Genomic DNA, 18,705 nt, shown 5'->3' with positions numbered 1-18,705 from the left:
CTCTAGAGTCCCCTGGACTGCAAGGAGAACAGACCTATCCATTCTGAAGGAAATCAACCCTGAGTGCTCACTGGAAGTACAGATCCTGAAGCTGAGGCTCCAATCCTTTGGCCATCTCATGAGAAGAGAAGACTCCCCGGAAAAGACCCTGATGTTGGGAAAGTATGAAGGCAAGAGGAGAAGGAGACAACAGAGGATGAGATGGTTGGACAGTGTCATTGAAGCTACCAACATTAATTTGACCCAACTCTGGGAGGCAGTGGAAGATAGGAGGGCCTGGGTCACAAAGAGTTGGACACGACTTAACAACTAAACAACAACAAATTCCTTATGGAAATGATACTTTGATATGGTTTTCAGTTCTTGTTTTTCCAGAAGCAGCATTTGTGGTTCCCCTCCCTAAAACCTCTGATATCTTCATGGAGATTAGTAGCATTTTTCCTGTCGTCTGTAGGACTTCGAGAGTCAGCATGATGTAGTAGTGGACAGAATGCTGGACTAGGTAGGACTCAGGAGAACTGGTCCAAACCCTTGCTTATCTCTGGAAAACTACAGGGTGGGGCAAAAGTGAATCACTTCTTGAACACCACACCTATCTCAGTGACCTTATTAGGGCTGCTGTAAATTGGAAGTGACTTAATGGTACATAATAACCACCACGATGTGAAGTTAGGCTTGCTTTCTCCTATGACTTTGCATTCCTTTCTGTCATGGATGCAAATCTGTTTTATTTTTAGCAACACTTTTTTCCCCAGGTAACGGAGTTTAGCACTTTGGTGCTTGCTTTTCAAGTTGATGGCCATGATAAGGGCTTCTCTGTTGGACCCTTTCAATCAGCACTCAAAACCAGCCTTAGAAAGGCCGTGGGAGGAAAGCTCAAACAGGAAAGTGGATTTCCTAATTATTTCTTAAAGATTTTCCTAAAGATTCCTTGGAACTTTCTTCAGGAGAAGAGAAACAGATTTTTAAAGAGAAGGTTGGGTGTGAATCCCAGTTAAATCCATCCATTCCACACTCCTGCAGCACCAAGCAATTGAAAACAGGCCCTCTGTCTGAGGAAACCCTCAATTTATTTATTCCATTTCTCTCCGGCCTTTCTCCCAATGCAGAGACACAAAATGGCTGTTTGTGTGTTGTGAGCTACATTACTTACTCTGGAAGAGACACACAAGGCTGCCCCAACAGGTTTGAATGCCTGACTCAGAAGCCAAGATGTCTGGATACTTTCATCATCAGAAATTTAGTAGCCTCGCAGTTGTGTCTTACTTCTGTGTCGGCGATGAGACAGGAAGACCCTCCTGCATTGTGCCTTAAGGGACACAGCACACACCTCTTTAAACACAGGTCTCCACAAGATGGGAAGAGGCAAGAATCTGCTACAGATGGTCCTCCACAACATCTAGCATCTACCTCCTGAGGTAGATCAACCACCTGCCTCATTCTGCCTTTTGGGTGAAGCTGTTCACAAATCAAAATAATAATTATAATGCAATAACATGATTTTGATACTGAGAGTGAGAACCAACAAGCCTAGTGAGAACATTAATGTTGACTTTCAACTGACTGCATTTCCCTCCATCCATCAAAGGATTAGAAGCAGCGACTAGCGGGGGGTGGGGGGGTGGGGGGAACCTGTTGGACAGATTATCTGGCACCTTTGAAACTGAGGTGCCACTTCACATGAATTCACAAATCCAGATGTTTTGGCTTGCTCTGGGCTCCTTCTTCCATCTCCTTTGCCTCCGACGGCTCTTTCCAGAACACCAGAATCCTCCTTCCCTCCCAAATAACAACGTTAAGCTTTTGTAATTAGAAGAGCATTGCACAATTACATTGCACAAAACAGGAGGAGATAAACAAAGGGATACGGCAGAGAAGCTCTAGCAGAGCAATGGAATTCTGAAGCCTTTTTGAAAGGTTTCTCAAATATTTCTTTAAAAGAAACAGCTCTCTTAGAGTGGCTTTTAAAAGAGAAGTTTGGACACGCAGCCCAGTAAACTCTTCATTCCTTTGGCACAAAGTGACAGAAGAGTGGAAGAGATGCTTCATCTGGAAGATCTTGGAGGAGAAGAAAGCAGAAAGTGTCCTGAAAGGAAGAACGAAGGAAGGAAGCCTAAGAGCATAAATCCTCATATAGGTCTGGAAAAGGGGGCGGGGGAAGAGGAGAAAAATGTATCTAGGCTCTCTATCTGCCTATTCTGCCTATACAGTACTCCAGGTGTCAATCACTAGATGTGCTAGTATTTATTTCAACATCTAACATGGGCTAGCATGTTAAATGTTTGAATAAACACTTGCATAATTAAATTGTCTGAAATGATGCAGCCCAAGATTTGACCTCTCCAGTCTGCTGTTTTATACTAAATGCACAGGAAATCAGGAGATTAGTAATGAAGATGCGTCATCCATGTTATTCTAGACTGTTCCCTGCACAACTTTAGATGGGTGTAGCCTGTTATGCAAGGTCAAGGAAGGAAACTTCTATTTAACCCTTTAAGATGAAATCCAGGAGCCTTTCCTGCCTGCACCACAGGTCAGCCTCCTTGTCTGCGTCCCAGATTCACCCAGGAAATCCAGGAAGTTGCACAATGGGCGTGATGTCCTACGCATCGCTGTGACAAAGACCAGGGACATATTGAGCCACTTCTATACCTAGAAGCCGAATCTAGGGGGATGAAGGAGGGCTGTTGTTTTAATCTTTGGCAATAGGCCTAGCCAGACATTGGTAAGGGCTTATGTATGCATTTTTCTGATGATGAGCACGTTGTAGGTGGGAGGAACTATAACGCTCTTTGTTCGAGGGGGAAGGTTTGAAGATGAAACACCTGGAAGGTAATATTGCTCAAATAGACGTGAGCATCACTGTAAAATTCAGTGACACGAGAGACAGAACTCTTGATATATGAAGATTTCCACACCAGTCCTATGCCATACTGCAAATATCTTTGCATCACAGACATCCATGAGTTGTCAAAGTTCACAAATGTCTTTGGGATGGACAAAACTTGAGATTTTAAAATCTCAGATGTAGCGGAAACTGAAATGAATAACACAGTTCCATCGAGGGCCGGAAATGTGACAGCGTAGGGCTGAGAAGTCACAGATCTCTGTGGAATAGACTAGTTGTGTTAACTTAGGCTTACTGTGTTTGGTTTGAGAAATTCCTTATGGACAGTTGATAGCTTCAACATTGTCCTCTCCACAGAAGGAATAGGGCCACCACACTGAATTTTAGCCGGTGTGGATATGACAAAAACAGCATCTATGGAAGAATTATGTAACTCATCTGAATGATGAAGAAATCAAAGCTGTTGAAGGTTATTTGGTTCAATATATTCACAAAGGCTTTCATGGCCAGGATCTAATGGTTGTTGTGGGTTTTTTGGGCTCTTTGGCCATGTTCTGAAGGTTGTTCTTCCTAACGTTTCTCCAGTCTCTGTGGCTGGCATCTTCAGAGGACAGCACTCTGAAGAGGCTGTCCACAGAGACTGGTGAAACATTAGGAAGAACAACCTTCAGAACACGGCCAAAGAGTCTGAAAAACCCACAACAACCATTATTTGGGTCAATCATTAATTAGAATGGAAATTACAGACAGTAAATCAGAAGAAGACAGAGACTTGGAAGGGCAGCTATGAAGGAGCTAGAGAAGATTCTCAACCACAAGGATGTGTTCATCATCGTGTAGTCATTTAGTCGTGTCCGACTCTTCGTGACCCCATCGACCAGAGCACACCAGGCCCTCCTGTCTTCCACTGCCTGAGATGTGTTACCTGAGATTAAAGCCAAGATCATCTGCACTATGGTATTATTGATTATGATGAGAAATTGAGAAAATGAAGAAGGCTGATTGGGGGGGAAATCCTTCAAAGGTAGTGTTAGAGGAGAGCTGTACCAACACCATGGACCTTGAGAAAGACAAATAAGTGAGTGTTTGATCAGACCTAGCCTCTTATTAGAAGCTTCAATGACTAAACTGAAGCTATGGTACTTTGGTTGTGACATGTAAAGACAAGGCTCACTGAAAAAGACAATAATGATAGGAAAAGGGGAAAGCAGCAAGAAAAGACAAAGACCAAACATGTGGTGGATTGATGCCATAAAAGAACCAACGACTTTGTTTACATGTGAGCAAGGGTATTCATGGGAAGACCTTCTGGAGGTCATTCATTCTCTGAGTCGCCAGAAGTAGGAGGCACCTGGGCCGCATGTAACAACATAACGACAGACATTGCAAACGTTGTTCAGTTCATTTTAACAAGAACTACGTCATCTTCACAGATTGCTTCACAGATCGGTGGAAAGGCCTTGACGTTAAAGACTAATAAATAAAATTTTTAAAAAATCAAGCAGAGAAGAAAGCAAAACTGGCAGATTTGACCAACCCTAACGTGAACACCCACCATTTCATCTAAATTGTGGGTGTTCGCTTTAGGGCTGCTTGAGGCTGCTTGAGGATGTCTCCCACTTTAGTTACCTAGATGCGTGGTGTACTTGTTGGTTTCAAACATTTGTAACCCACTTTTCGCCCAGGAATCCAAAGTGGTTTACAATGATAGCTACAATCCAGATTAAACAAAGAAACAAATATATGCATATATTTGTTGTTGTTGTTGTTGTTTAGTCGTGTCCGACTCTTCGTGACCCCATGGACTAGAATGACCCAGATCAGATCCTACATATATTTAGTGTGTTGTATATTCTGTATTTTGCAAGATCTTTGTCCTCCGTTGATTTAAAAGCCATAGGTGTGTCAACTCTTTGATTTAAAGGGAATCTTCAGAGACATACAATTGCTTTATAACTGGGTTAGCCCAAAACATACTCCAGGAGTTACAAATGTCTGAAATCACTTGGTGTTGGGCAGAGTGACCTTAAATGGTCATTGAGAGTTTGCTCATGGACCAGTCTCTCCTTCTAAAGCCCTGCTGGATTGTTCTGGTGAGGAATACAAAGGTAATCTTTTCCCTTCTCTTTTTTCAGGGTCTCTTTGGATTCCTTTTGTTCCAAACCACCAAAAGCAATGGGATCACAACTATCTATGAAGCTTGGAGCTGGCAGGTTGTAGTGTTCTTTCCTTCCCATCTTGGAGGAAGTGTTAGAGCCACAAGAGGAAGGGTGGAGGTTGGATCCAGTCATTAATCGTTGTGAACCAGAACTCTGAAAATGTACTGATACCTGACAGAATCCCCAGCCAGCACTGCTAGTTTTAACCTAAAAAGTACATTTTCCAAGCTCTTTCCCAGTGGTGACCCTAGAATGACCCAGAGCAGGTCTTACTAGTATGTGGCAATACTCTTAGGCACACCGATGTTTCTGTGGGTACACTGGTGTTTCTGAGACAGATGTTCGATGCATATGTTCCACTGGCGATGGAGGTCTTCAATATGATCTTGGGCTATTCTGGCCTGTCCTTTGTTAGTTCTCAAGATTTCTGGTTCCATTTTCATGTGCCTCTCTTTCTGTGTTGTGCGAGAAATAAAAGAACATCTTGCCTCCTCTGATGTTTTGAAGACCTTGGTGGATGGAGGCCAAGAAGAGCTACCGTAACAGTTCAATGATTTCACACTGACAACGAGGATTTCCTCCAAGCTGGTGTGGCTTCCAGAATGGGTCAGGTCACAAGACCCATCATTCTTAGACATTTGCTGGCTGTCTATAATAGGGATTTAATCTTCAACACCTCTGGAGGACCCTAGGTTGGGAAAGGTTGCTCTAAAGGCATAAGCAGGAAAGAAAATATCAGGGTAGTGATTTACTGGAGACACTATATGCAAGGACTGTTCCTGGACAAGAGGAAGATTTTGAGAACAGGCTTGCCTGTTGAGCTTCTGCCTTTCATGGTACTCTTTCAGGAGGAAGAACCATGTCAACTTGCAAGGCGATGTCTGCTCTATGTTTGGAAAAATGCTAGGCTTTAAAATGCAAGGGCAAAATGGTGTGATGTGTGTTTGCGTAAAGGGTCATTGTGTAACTTCATGAAACTTTGAGATCTTAACCATCTGGTCCTGTTTTAATGGAATTATATGTGAGGGCTTCAACTGCATGTTGAATGTTCTGCAGACTGAGTTTGCTGAGGAAGTCTAACCCAACTTCATCAAGCTGCACTGTACCCCATCATCTTCTTCATCATCATCCTAGAGCCGCAGAGCTGGTAGGGACCAATTTAAGAGAGATCCTTAATAACAATATCATATAGATGGATGTGGCTCTCACGCAACTATATTCCACACTGTAAAAACAATTGAGACAAAATGCAAAGGTAAATCAGAGTGCATTTATTAATATTTGTCATTCTCCCCACGATTACAATGTACATCTGAATTAAGTGTAATAAATCAGTAGCATGTGTGTATTTTATCAAAAATAAAATATTGTATTAAAATGAATCAAAAATACATCACTCCATGGTATAGTTATGCCTAATAATCGGAACTGGGAAAAGTTTCTGAAATACAAATCTGAGCTAAGCTGGTTGATGTTGAGAGTACTAGTTCCTAAAAAGTAACTTTTTCAACTTTGTTAATAACTAGAGATCTGGACAGACCATCTGACTTGCCTATGGAGAAGATGGTGGGATGACCTTGCCCTCTAATGGTTGAATCAGTTACTACATCCTTGTCTGTAACCTTGACTTCCCAAATACAGTGGTGCCTCGCTTAACAATGTTAATTCGTTCCACCGAAATCGTTGCAGAGCGAAAACATCGTAAAGCGAAAATAAAACCTGGTTAATGTGTTCCAATGGGCTAAAAACTCACCGTCCAGAGAAGATCCTCCATACGGTGGCCATTTTTGGTGCCTGTCTAGCGAGGAATCTGTCCTAGAAAACAGCGGGGTGCCATTTTCTTCAGCCGGTGGCCATTTTTGAACCTGATGATCAGCTTTTTGCTGATCGTCGTAATGCGAAAAATTGGTTCCTGAAGCAGGATTTTGCCCATAGGAAGCATCGTTTTTCAATCTCTTTTGCGATCACAAAAAAGGCATTGTTAAGCGGATTCGTTGTTATACAGGGCAATCGTAAAGCGAGGCACGACAGTATCTGGTCAGGTCTGTTAAAACCGGAGAGCAAATTTGGGGAGCAAAGGGCTGGAAAAACAATAATAAAACGAGTAGCTACTGCCAAATTTCACAGCAATGTAAGAGATCCTGACAGGCCCTGATACATTGTCATCCTGGTGGAGGAGGGGGACACTGTACCCCGCAGCGCCATGGAGTTGTCCACTCCGAATCTAGATTTTACTAAGTCATCATGAGCTATTTAAATTATGCCTAGAAACGAGTAGGTAGGCAACCAATGTATCAAAGCTGGTAGGAACAGGGGTGACTTTGCTTCCATCCACCTATGTTGATGTTTCAGCGATCTGATCGTGTTTCCTGCTGAGGCGGAACTTTTATGGAAAGATAATAAGGAAGCCAAAGTAAAGCCCAGCTGAAGCTTCTGACCTCAGATAGATGTCTGTATCCCAGTTGGAACTTGAAAAGAAAATAAGACTTACTTCCAGTTACCTAATGAAGGACTTGGGACTACCACAAAGTCAATGTTAACTAATTGTTTCCTTATTATTCAAACCTAACTGATGCAATTGCATTAATTGCTTTGCTTTTTTTAAAAAATAAAAAAATCAAGGTGTGACAAATAGTTGTTTGATGCTGCAAAAGGTACCGAAAACCCACCCACGTAACTATAGAAGTAAATCAGTTGCACTTCCATAGCAAAAAGGATAGAAGAATCTTTTCGCTGTTGCACTACAGAGCTACAGAGAATGTTATCTATGTTGTTGCACAAAAGGAATTAATTATATGTAAGTGATTATGTGTGATGTGTTATTTCCAGGTTCTGATTATTGCCCCATGGGTATCTTTCATACCTTAAAGGTAACCCTCCCATGTTCCTCCCCCCCCCCATAGAACACACCACTTTCCAAAATTGAGGACAGAAACAAAAAGACACCCTTCCAGCTCATTTCTCACCAGCCTAGCTCAAGGACTGTCATTCCAATGGCTAACAGTAGGGGGCAGAATTGAAAGGAAGACCCTTTGGATTTTGGCCCAGGGGCTCGTGGATGAATTGGGGAATTGGGCGTTTTTTCAGATACGGTGTCATCATCACTCTCAGTATCATAGTCGGAATCCTCCTTGGAGGTTCCGTCTGAGTCAGTGAAATTGGTGGTGGGACTGCCAGCACCTCCAGCGTAAGGGCCACCTGTGGGCCTTGATATGATGTCATTTGAGACCTCAGATGTGCCTTTTTTCCCATTGCAATTGCTTCCAGAGCAGCAGGAGCCTTCCAGGAATTCGAGTTCCACAGGACCAAAGACGCGGTGCTTAGGTACATCACAAGAAGGGTTCTGGCAGCTCCTGATATAGAAGACCTGAGTGATGTTTCCTGCGGGTTGAGAGAGGGAAGGAAGAAAGAAGGAGAAAACACAGAATTTTGTTAGGAGAGGGACATAGATAGACTTCTCTCAGCATGCAATACGAGTCCAAAGTCAACAGTGGGGCATGCCTAGCCAATCATGAAGCACGTACCATATTTTTCCATGTATAAGTTGCCCCCATGTATAAGACACCACCCAATTTTCTAACCCAAAATTAAGAAATCTAAGTGGGGCTTAGCAAGTGTAGGAGGAAAAGGATCAAAGCGCTGCACGATCACTTTGATCCCTGCTTTCTCCCTTCATGCTAAGCCCCGCGGCGCTTAGCAAAAGGAGGGGGAGAGGGATCAAAGCAATCCCGCAACTGCATGATCGTTTTGATCCCTTTCCCCCTTATGCAGCCATGGGATTGATTTGATTCTTTCCCCCCTCCTTTTGTTAAGCCCCCATGGGACATAGCAAGCAGAGGGGAAAGCAGGGATCAAAGCAATCCTGCAGCGCTTTGATCCCTGTTTTCCTTTTGCTAAGGATTAGCAAGTGGTGGGGAAAGCAGGGATTAAAGCCCTGCAGGAACAATTTGATCCCTGCTTTCCCCTCCACTTGTTTTTGTTGTCTCCTCAGCTTACTTCCATGTATAAGACTATTTTTAGTTTAAAAATTTTAGTCTACAAATCAATTTTTAATAAATTTTAGTAAATTTTTAGTAAAGCAAAGCAAAGCAAAGTGTGCTGCTTAAATACTGCCCCATAGCGCTTCAAGCACTCTCTGGGTAGTTTACAAGTTAATTATCCAGGCTACACATTGCCCTCCCCCAGCAAGCTGGGTACTCATTTTTAGTCTAAAAATTTTAGACAAAAGTATAGTCTTATACATGGAAAAATACCATAATATTCTTACAACTGGAAGGGGCTCTATGGATCAAGGAATTCAGCCACTGTTGAGGAGGCACAGTGGGGAATTGAACTCCCAGCTTCTGGCTCCACAGCCAGATGCCTCAACCACCGAGAGTGGTTCTTCTAAATCGCAAAGAAAAAGTGATGTAATTGGAGAAAAGTGATGTGACTGACATAAGCTTCTCATGTCAAGTGGTGGATTTGTTTCTTGGGGGAAAGCACTAAAATAGTTATTGTGTGAGCATAAAGCATAAAATTGCAGGAGAAGTATAAAGCAGTATATGGCTTCTCCTGCTGCTTCTACTATTACTGTTACTGCTGCAGGAAAAAAAGTCGCTGGGAAACACTGGGTTACAAGAAACATTTTCATAAGAGAAGGGTGACCGAATCTGGGGCCTTTGCTGTTCTGTGCTGTGTTTCGTACTCACCAACTTTGATGGCATGACGGCCTTGGTAGCAAAGGTCAGAGCGGTTGCTGCAAGCCACTTTCTCCAAGGTGAGTTCAGAGGCGTTGTGGTTTTGGCCAGAATAGCAATGGATGGAGCCATTTGGATGAGACGTTTCTAGATAATAAAAATAAAAATAAAAATAAAAATAAAAATAAAAATAAAAATAAAAATAAATAAAAATAAAATAAAATAAAATAAAATAAAATAAAATAAAATAAAATAATAATAATAATAATAATAATAATAATAATAATAATAATAATAATAATAATAATAATAATAATAATAATAATAATAATAATAATAATAATAATAATAATAAATCATGAGCCATCAAATCAATTCTGACTCATGTTGACCCTTTTCAGAGTTTTCTAGGTAGAGAATACTCAGAGGTGGTTGGCCATTCCCTTCATCCGAGGGTGCCCTGGGACTGTGCAGCTGGCCCAAAGTCACGCGGGCTGGATCTTCTCCCAGGAGGCACCGTGGGGGAATCAAACTCCCAACCTTTGGCTCTGCAGTCAGATACTTAAACCATTGAGCAATCCAGCCATCTAAATCTCAGTCTAACCATAGCCATAACTCTGAACCTAATCCTAGCCCTAACTCTTTTCAATTCCAGATTGAAATGAGTCAGCCTTGACTCAAGCTGTCAAGGTAAGGTAAAGGTAAAGGTTCCCCTTGACAATTTGTCCAGTCGTGTCCCACTCTAGGGGGCGGTGCTCATCTCCGTTTCCAACCCATAGAGCCAGCGTTTGTCCGAAGACAATCTTCCGTGGTCACGTGGACGACGCGACTAGACACGGAACACCGTTACCTTCCCACCGTGGTGGTACCTATATATCTACTTGCATTTTGCATTTGCGTGCTTTCGAACCACTAGGTTGGCGGGAGCTGGGACAAGTGACAGGGGCTCACTCCGACATGTGGATTCGAACTTACGACTGCAGGTCTTCTGACCTTGCAGCACAGAGGCTTCTGCGGTTTAACCCGCAGCGCCACCACGTCCCCAAGCTATCAAGCAATCCCTCAAAGAGAAACTGCTTAGCTTTTGGCTCTTCAGGCTGAGATTATAGCAATGGTTAATAATAGTAACCTTTGGACTGTAGAGCTGGAAGGGACCTCATGGATTATTGAGTGCAGGCCCTCTGAAGGAGGCACAGTGGGGAACTGAACTGTCAACCTCTTGCTCTTCAGCCAGAGACCAAAGCTGCTGAGCTACCCAACATTTAACAAGAGGATGCTGCATGAAGGGTCTGATGCAACAATTAATTTAATGTAAAACATTACCTTACTGCTCTTATGGCCCATCAAGTAAAAAAAAGAACTAAATCTAACCAAGTAGAATTATTTCTAGGACCATGAGATTTAGATGCTTGACACTTGGCAGATATGTGAAGTGGACCCTGGAGATGTGCATCTCAGAGTTTGTGGCTGGAATTCTATGGGACATTTCTGTCAGTGGATTACAGCAGGATTGCTGTATTCACAGGGTAGGTATCCAAGATTTCACTAATCTGAAGTCTGAAAATATTAAAAATATTAAAAGAAACCCCCCCCCCGAAATAAGTATTTCCATGATGTAATTACCAGACCTGGTCACCAGAGGGAGCGAGAGACCATGTTCACTATAGGATATAGGGTTCACTATTACCCAGGGTTCTCAGCATTCATGGTGGGAGGGGGAGCCTGGAACAGATCTGCCACAGAGACAAGGGTCCTCTGTACCATCAGTAGAAACTTCAGTGACAAATTTGCACATATTAAGAAGTTAGCGTAGGCATTTCCTGTCATACACCATATCATGCAACTGGTATGCAACAGGAAATGCCTACACTGCCTTCTTCTCTTGGGGCAATTCGCTGCTGAAAATGTGATGAAGAAATGTGGTTAAAGATTTGTCACATCTTGTGCTCCTGTAAATGTTTTGGGAGCTCCAGTGGGGGGGGGGGAAGGGAGAATATATAGTACTATCTTCCACAAGTGAAATTTCCTATCCTCATCTTTTCCTAAACTGAGCATTTATACCTGTGCCCTTGCTGGTAGTTTTTGGAAACTCTGCAGAGGCTGATCTGATGTTGCAAAAGTCCTGGTAGCAATAGCTGAGGTTGGATTGGATGGCAAAGTATTGGTGGCCAAAAATAGTTGCTCCTTCTGCATCTCTAGGATTCTTAGCGAAGCAGCCTCTATAGCTTACCAGCAGAGTGTTTTCATCTGAAGGAGGAACAGAAACAAATAAGATATCAACACAGTGGAGGACACTCCAAACTTCTGACCTTGACAAGTTTTGGCTGGCATGGGACTGTAGGCAGTCAGAGCAATTTTGATAATTTACCGTATTTTTCTTTAGACTAAAAATTGAGGGTCTTCTTGTACACAGAAGTAAGCTGAGGAGAGAAAAACAAGTGGAGGGGAAAGCAGGGATCAAAGCGATCCTGCAGTGCTTTGATCCCTTTCCCCCTGCACTTGCTAAGCCCCACTTAGATTTCTTAATTTTAGATTAGAAAAGTGGGGGCGTCTTATACATGGGGGCGTCTTATACAGTGAAAAATGTGGTATTTATTTATGAGCATTTATAAATGGCTACCATCTAGAACAATGGTTCTCAAACTGGGGTCTCCAGATGGAGATCTTGGACTAAAAATCGCAGAAGCCTTCACCACTAGCTGTGCTGGCAGTCTAAGAACATCTCAGGACTTAGTTGGGAAATACTGATCTTGACTTGAAAGGGTAGCCAATAACCATGAAGTATATGGTGTAAAACAACAGCCAAGATCTTCGGGCGGCTCAGCCTTTAAAGGTGAAACGCCGTAAGTTAAGAAATCACTGTACACATCATCAGCGGCACACTGAGTCACATGACTCTGTATACAACAGATAATGTCTATGATGATTTCTTAACTTAAATCAATTCGCCTTGAGTTCTGCCAGTGTCACGAACCAAGAGGATTTGGGCCAATACATAAAAACCATATAAAAGAGTTAATGGCCAGAATCCAATGGGGTTGGTTTTGTGGGCATACGAGTAATGACAATAATCATGGGGGTATACTGTCTCTAATTAACAAATCACTGCTTGTATCCCATGTCAGGCACCAGCCCACATGACTGGCCAACCATAAGGGATGCACATGAGTGTAACTCAACGGTAGGATTTAAGCCATATTTGTTGGGACTTTGGAAACACGAAAGGCAGGGGTTCACTGGGAAAGCCCGCAAAAGCACCAATACATCCACATATGTCCAAAAACAAGATTTGTTTGCACTCGCCAAAGAAGGGGGAAGGATTCTTCCATATGGTGACACCTGGGGATGTACACAGGTCCTTTAACGAGGTCTGCGCCTTAATAAAGGGCATACAGAGAAGGGCTGATCTCAGTTAATATTTTATTCATACATTTTTGGAAGTTCATGGCAAGGGGAGGACTAGAAATCGGCACAAAGTGCTGGTTGGGCAGTTTGCCCCAGTTCGTTTATTGGCCAAGCAGGTATTTGGTATTTTGCCGTCCCACCTCTTCCAGCGTGTGCCCACTCAGAGGCAGCGTCCAGAGGAGGCCAGGGCAGGGAATCCATGGCACTGCTTCCTCCATTGGAAGAGGTGAATCTGGAAAGCCCCAAACGCCTGGTCGGCCAATAAACAAATGGACACATAACGCCAAACCTCCCATATCTTGGGAGGACCCACTTCAATAAAGGAAGAGAACAGCGCTATATGAAATGGCTGGCAGAGCAAACAGAGGTAGCCTGTAGAAGGAGCTAAACAGACCATTAATATTGGAGACGAGAGATGGGCACAAATCAGAAAAAAAATGGCAATTCATTTTGATTCGTGATTCGTCAAGGTTGATGAATCACGAATAACAAATTATGAATTTTTTTCTGATGAATCGATTTATTGATTCATTTTTTACTTTTAAACCCTATCAAATGGCTCCCCGGGTGCCTAGGTAAACCAATATTGCAGATATTCCTCTGACTCTCCTCTACCAGCCCAGCAAGTTCGGTGAAGATTGGGTTTCAGACATCCAAGTTCTACACCCACAAAGTGGGTCTCCCCCCCCCCCCAGGAAAGTGCCCTTTAACAGCTGGCTTGGGAAAACCCAATCTTCACCAAACAAGCTGGGCTTGTAGAGGTGACTCAGAGAAATATTTGTTTCTCTGTGTGCCCAGGGAAGCATTTTATAGTGTTTTTAAATCAGAAATGAATCAACAACAATAACATTATAAATTCGTTATTTGTGATTTGCTGACCTTGAAAAATCATGAATTGAAACAAAATACCATTTTTCTCATTCATGCCCATGTCTATATAATCTACTTTCTTAGGTAAAGGTAAAGGTCCCCCTTGACATTTTCAGTCCAGTCGTGTCCGACTCGAGGGGGTGGTGCTCATCCTGTTTTCAAGCCGTAGAGCCAGCGCTTGTCCGAAGACAGTTTCCATTGTCACGTGGCCAGCATGACTAGGGAATGCCATTTTACCTTCCCACCGAGGTGGTACCTATTTAGTGACTCGCATTTGCTTGCTTTCAAACTGCTAGGTTGGCGAGGAGCTGGGACAAAGCGACGGGAGCTCACTCCGTCGCGTGGATTCAATCTCAGGACTGCTGGCCTTCTGACCCTGCACCACAGAGGCTTCTGCGGTTTAGCTCACAGCGCCACCACGTCCCTATACTTCCTTAGATAGTTCATGCTAAAAAAATGTAAAGATAGAAAAATAAATGTCTTTCTTTTTCTTTCTTTCTTTCTTTCTTTCTTTCTTTCTTTCTTTCTTTCTTCTCTCTCTCTCTCTCTCTCTCTCTCTCTCTCTCTCTCTCTCTCTCTCTTTCTTTCTTTCTTTCTTTCTTTCTTTCTTTCTTTCTTTCTTTCTTTCTTTCTAGTTACATTTTGATCCCAGGTTTTTACTAGAATAAGCAACGGAGGGAGATAATTCTAAAGATCATTTTCCCTTTCAGTAAAATAAGCATTGAATCACAGTTAATTTCTTCTTTTGCCTTAAAAAAAACTTTCTCAAAGCTGTAATATTCAGCTCTCAGGTAATAGGCACATTGAGAGGGTAAATGCCCTAAGAGCAGGTGACTCATGAGCTAAATATTTCAAAAAGGTGGTTGATCATCCTAGGGGCGTGTGCACTGTTCTTGTGTTTGTGTTTTAATTTCCATTTGATTGAGAGAGTCAAGAGGCGCTTCCAGGACAAGATGAATGTCCTGAAGTTGCAAATTATCATCTATCTATCTATCTATCTATCTATCTATCTATCTATCTATCTATCTATCTATCTATCTATCTATCTATCTATCTATCTATCTATCTATCTATCTATCTATCTATCTATCTATCTATCTATCTATCTATCACCCCAATAGTGCAGAGCACTGTTCTGGGAAATTTACAACAATAGTTATGTTTTTAAAAGTAATTTGTTACTGTCACTCATTACTGTATTTGGAAAATCATTCATTTCCCTTACTCATTCTAATGTTGGGAAGAAAAGCAACTCATCATGTTAAGACTATCCAAATTGCTTGCGTCTTTTTCAGTATACAATGGGAAAAATTCCAATCAAAGGGATGCTAGAATAGCCTTCACATGCCCTCCAAAACGAACTAGAAAATATTATTATATTATAAAATATTATATTCTTTCTTTCTTTCTTTCTTTCTTTCTCAGCCCCATGAAATCTCACTTGGAATGTGAATGACTTCCAGTAATGTATATAGTTATCCTCTTCCAAGTGTATTCAAAATTTTGATTTTCCCCTTCTCTATCCTTCACCCTGATTCAGACATTCAATAAAGAGAGTTGCTCCAAATTGCTGCCTGAAGGAAGCGGGCTAGGATCTTCCCTAAACTGGGAGTTCCAGAAACCTTGGATGAACCATTTTATTGAACCCTCAAACTGAATGTTCATTATAACCTAGAATGACCTTCAGAAATCTGGATGAATGTTGTTAGGTCTTTGCTTACCGGTGCCGAGTTCAAATTCCACGCTTAGGCAAACATCATTGCCAGAGGAACAGGTCGAATTACGGGCGACGGTGGCGTGCTCAAATCCACACCTGCCCTTAGAATCAAACTGCTGAAAGGAGGTAAATGTATAACATTCCAAGGCATACGTTCCTGAGAAGAAACACGAACACGGGGTCAAGCCTAAGATCTTCCAAATGTCCAGGCAATCCCTAGTCAGAAAGAGCTAAATGTTTGTTTCCACTCTTCCAAATGGAAAATGGAAATTGAAAGGAGGTTTCTGGAACCTCGGGGCCACGTTCAGGCCTTGCTTGGCTGTCCTGTTCCTTGGTTTTCCCTTAACCTCGACTCTTCTTTAGAAGATCGGTTATATGCCAATTAATCAGAGCACAGCGACGCCTCCCTTTTCATTTTCTAGTCCCCACCCAACAGCCTGAATTTGCTCTTAATGGGAGAGAAGGTGGTAATAATCAGTACCTGGAAGAAGAAAGATCATCGTCAGGAATCCTGTTGCGGCCTTGCATCTCAGCGCAGGGCTCGCCATCCTGTGGACTGAGCTGCCCCTATAAGCCAAGAAAAAAATTGTCTGAAGAGCAAAAAGATCTGTGATCGAAGAGTGAGCTTGGTTATTCATCATGTGTGCAAATGTTCAAGCAAGATTATACAAGCGTTGGCTTCCTGAGGAAGGAAGAGAAATGGCCCAATCGTCGTTGTGGTAGCAAGGGGAAGCAGACCCCAAACATCAGGATACTGGCTACCGAGTTAACTGGAGGTATTAGAGGAATCACATAATTCCTCCCTCCACCGACTGCCGATCCATTTCCCAAGCTATGGGACTGTGTCTCCCTTTATGAGCCTGCTCAGGTGTTAAGATCACCAATGGGAAGCCTTCCTCTTGGTCCCACTACCTTCACAGGTGTGTTTGGTAGGGACACAGGAGAGGGCTTTCTTTGTGTCTGCTTCCAGACTGCGGAACTCTCTCCCACTGGAAGTCAGGCTCGCCCCGACTTTGCTGCTGTTCTTCTACAAGCAGATAAAGACATTTTCTTTTCTTTTCAGACAGGCTTTCCCTGCCCTGCCTCCTTGTCTGAGTGGATGCCCACAGGTCTTACTCTAGAGGAGAATCACAGTATATTTCCATAGTCTGCCCTATGCTAAGAGTTGATACTATTCAACCCAAAAATTTGAACTGCAGCTCTGCATACTGAGCTCTCCTTGATTGCTAGTCCACCATTGTGGGTGCCTGCTCTTGATCCTTCCGAAACCCAAGCTTAGAACCAGTAATGCAATGTGTTTGATATTACCACTACACGTGTTTCCATCACTGGAAGATTCGTACTTCACCAGTGACTGCACAGTTCTTCTTAGTGCTTAAAATAGAAAACTTGATGACAAAAATAAGACCCATCCTGGTAAAGTGTCAGCTAGATGGTGCTGAGAGGGGGGTGGCTTTGTTGCTGGTTGATGGAGTAGACCCGAACAGTGCTCACCCAGCAATGATGCCTTCTCATCCCGGAGAATCCTTGACCCATGAGATGCGGCAGGATCCATTCTTGGGACCCGTGTTGTTCAACAGTTCTACAAATGACTGGGATGAAGGCGTAAGGGTTTGCTTAATCAGATCTTTAGAGGACCCCAATCTGGGAAGGTTTAGTAAAGACTGCAGAAGAGAGAAACCGGATTCAAGGTAACTTTAACAGATTTGAAATTGGGCCAAAACAAAGCCAAAACATTTTAATAGGATAAATGCAAAGTCAAACATCTAGGCAAGATAAATCAGATGGGTAATGCTTGGCTGGGCAGTAACATGTGTGGGGAAAATACATGTGCTAAAGTAAGCCACAGTTAGAGTAGGCTCATTCAATCAGTGAAACCTATGGGCAAGTCTGTTGGATTTTTTTTGCAATCTTGCATGCTGCCTTCAGTAGGTTTGGCTGGAAGGGACCTTTCTTGGCTGGGGTGACTATCAATCAATCTAGCAGTAACGGAATGTTCCTTCTCTGTTTCTGATTTCAAAGAGAGTCCCACTTCTCTGCTTAGGTCTCTCCCCCCCGCATCTCTTTTAATCTCCTGGCAGTTAGCAGTTAGTGTGCTGTTGTCAGATAGTGCAGTTGGTGTGCAGTTAGAATGTAGTCTGCAGGAATCTGTTGGAATTAGGCTGTAAATCCGTTAAGGCCTGTTGCTGCATATCAGTCATGTTTGTGCAATATGCTGTTTTTGATCTGTTTAACTATGATTATTTTAAACCTTTTTACTCTTTCTCTTACCAGTGTCTCAAGGTGAGTTATTGAGACTGTAAGTGCCAGTTGATGAGAGAAAAAGGAGTGGTCTACTCAGGGAAGACTAGACGCTAATTCTGCTCTCTATATCCATGCACTTCTGCTGTACAACTAGGCGATTTTTCACTAAAATTCAAAACTCTGCAATAGAGTTGACTCATCAAATACCCATTGAATCAATGGGCCTGGTGTAGTGAGATTAACTATACTAAGCAGCAGGATTTGGGCCCATGCTTTCACACAGATGTTTAGATGTGAGATGTTCCAGTATTATAACACTCAACCACAGCATCATTCACATGGCATTCAAATATCAGCTGGATTAGCACTGCAGAGAGCTAGCCCTGGGATGTAGCCAGCTTTGTTCTATCATTTTTGTGCATTTGTTTTTGTTTTGTTTTTTCATACAAAAAACTCAAGAACTTGCCCAACAGGTTGCTGTTGTGAAAATGTGCATGTACTCCTTAAAGGATGTTTCAACATAGGCACACTTGATTGCTGGCAAAACAATTTTTTTGCAGCACTTCTAGCCTATGAACTGGGCTTGTCACCCAATGAAGTCAAAGTCTGAGGAAGTTTCTGTTTTAGACTACAGCTCCCAGAATCCCCAAGGCCAGCTGGGGGATTTTAGCAGATGTACTCTGAAAAGGTAGCGTTACCAAGCTCAGGCAGAGATATGTCGTTGTGAGAGCTTCTTGCATACCTGATGTGATGCTGCAAGACATAACTCACATGACCCCAGTG

General features: G+C 42.6%; 1 protein-coding gene across 1 annotated transcript; it reads right to left on the bottom strand.

The window, feature by feature from the left end:
• Positions 1–6,263: 6,263 nt before the first annotated feature.
• Positions 6,264–18,312, bottom strand: TEX101 (testis expressed 101). The gene is made up of 5 exons (XM_020812782.3): positions 16,160–18,312; positions 15,683–15,835; positions 11,748–11,933; positions 9,699–9,833; positions 6,264–8,388 (listed from the first exon to the last, which is right to left on the bottom strand). The coding sequence occupies exons 1-5, from the start codon at positions 16,317–16,319 to the stop codon at positions 7,970–7,972; spliced, it is 1,053 nt and encodes a 350-aa protein (XP_020668441.3). The 5' UTR covers positions 16,320–18,312; the 3' UTR covers positions 6,264–7,969.
• Positions 18,313–18,705: the final 393 nt, after the last annotated feature.

This window comes from Pogona vitticeps, chromosome 9, assembly GCF_051106095.1.
Source record: "Pogona vitticeps strain Pit_001003342236 chromosome 9, PviZW2.1, whole genome shotgun sequence".
NCBI lineage: Eukaryota > Metazoa > Chordata > Lepidosauria > Squamata > Agamidae > Pogona > Pogona vitticeps.
This window is presented reverse-complemented; position numbering and strand designations above follow the sequence as displayed.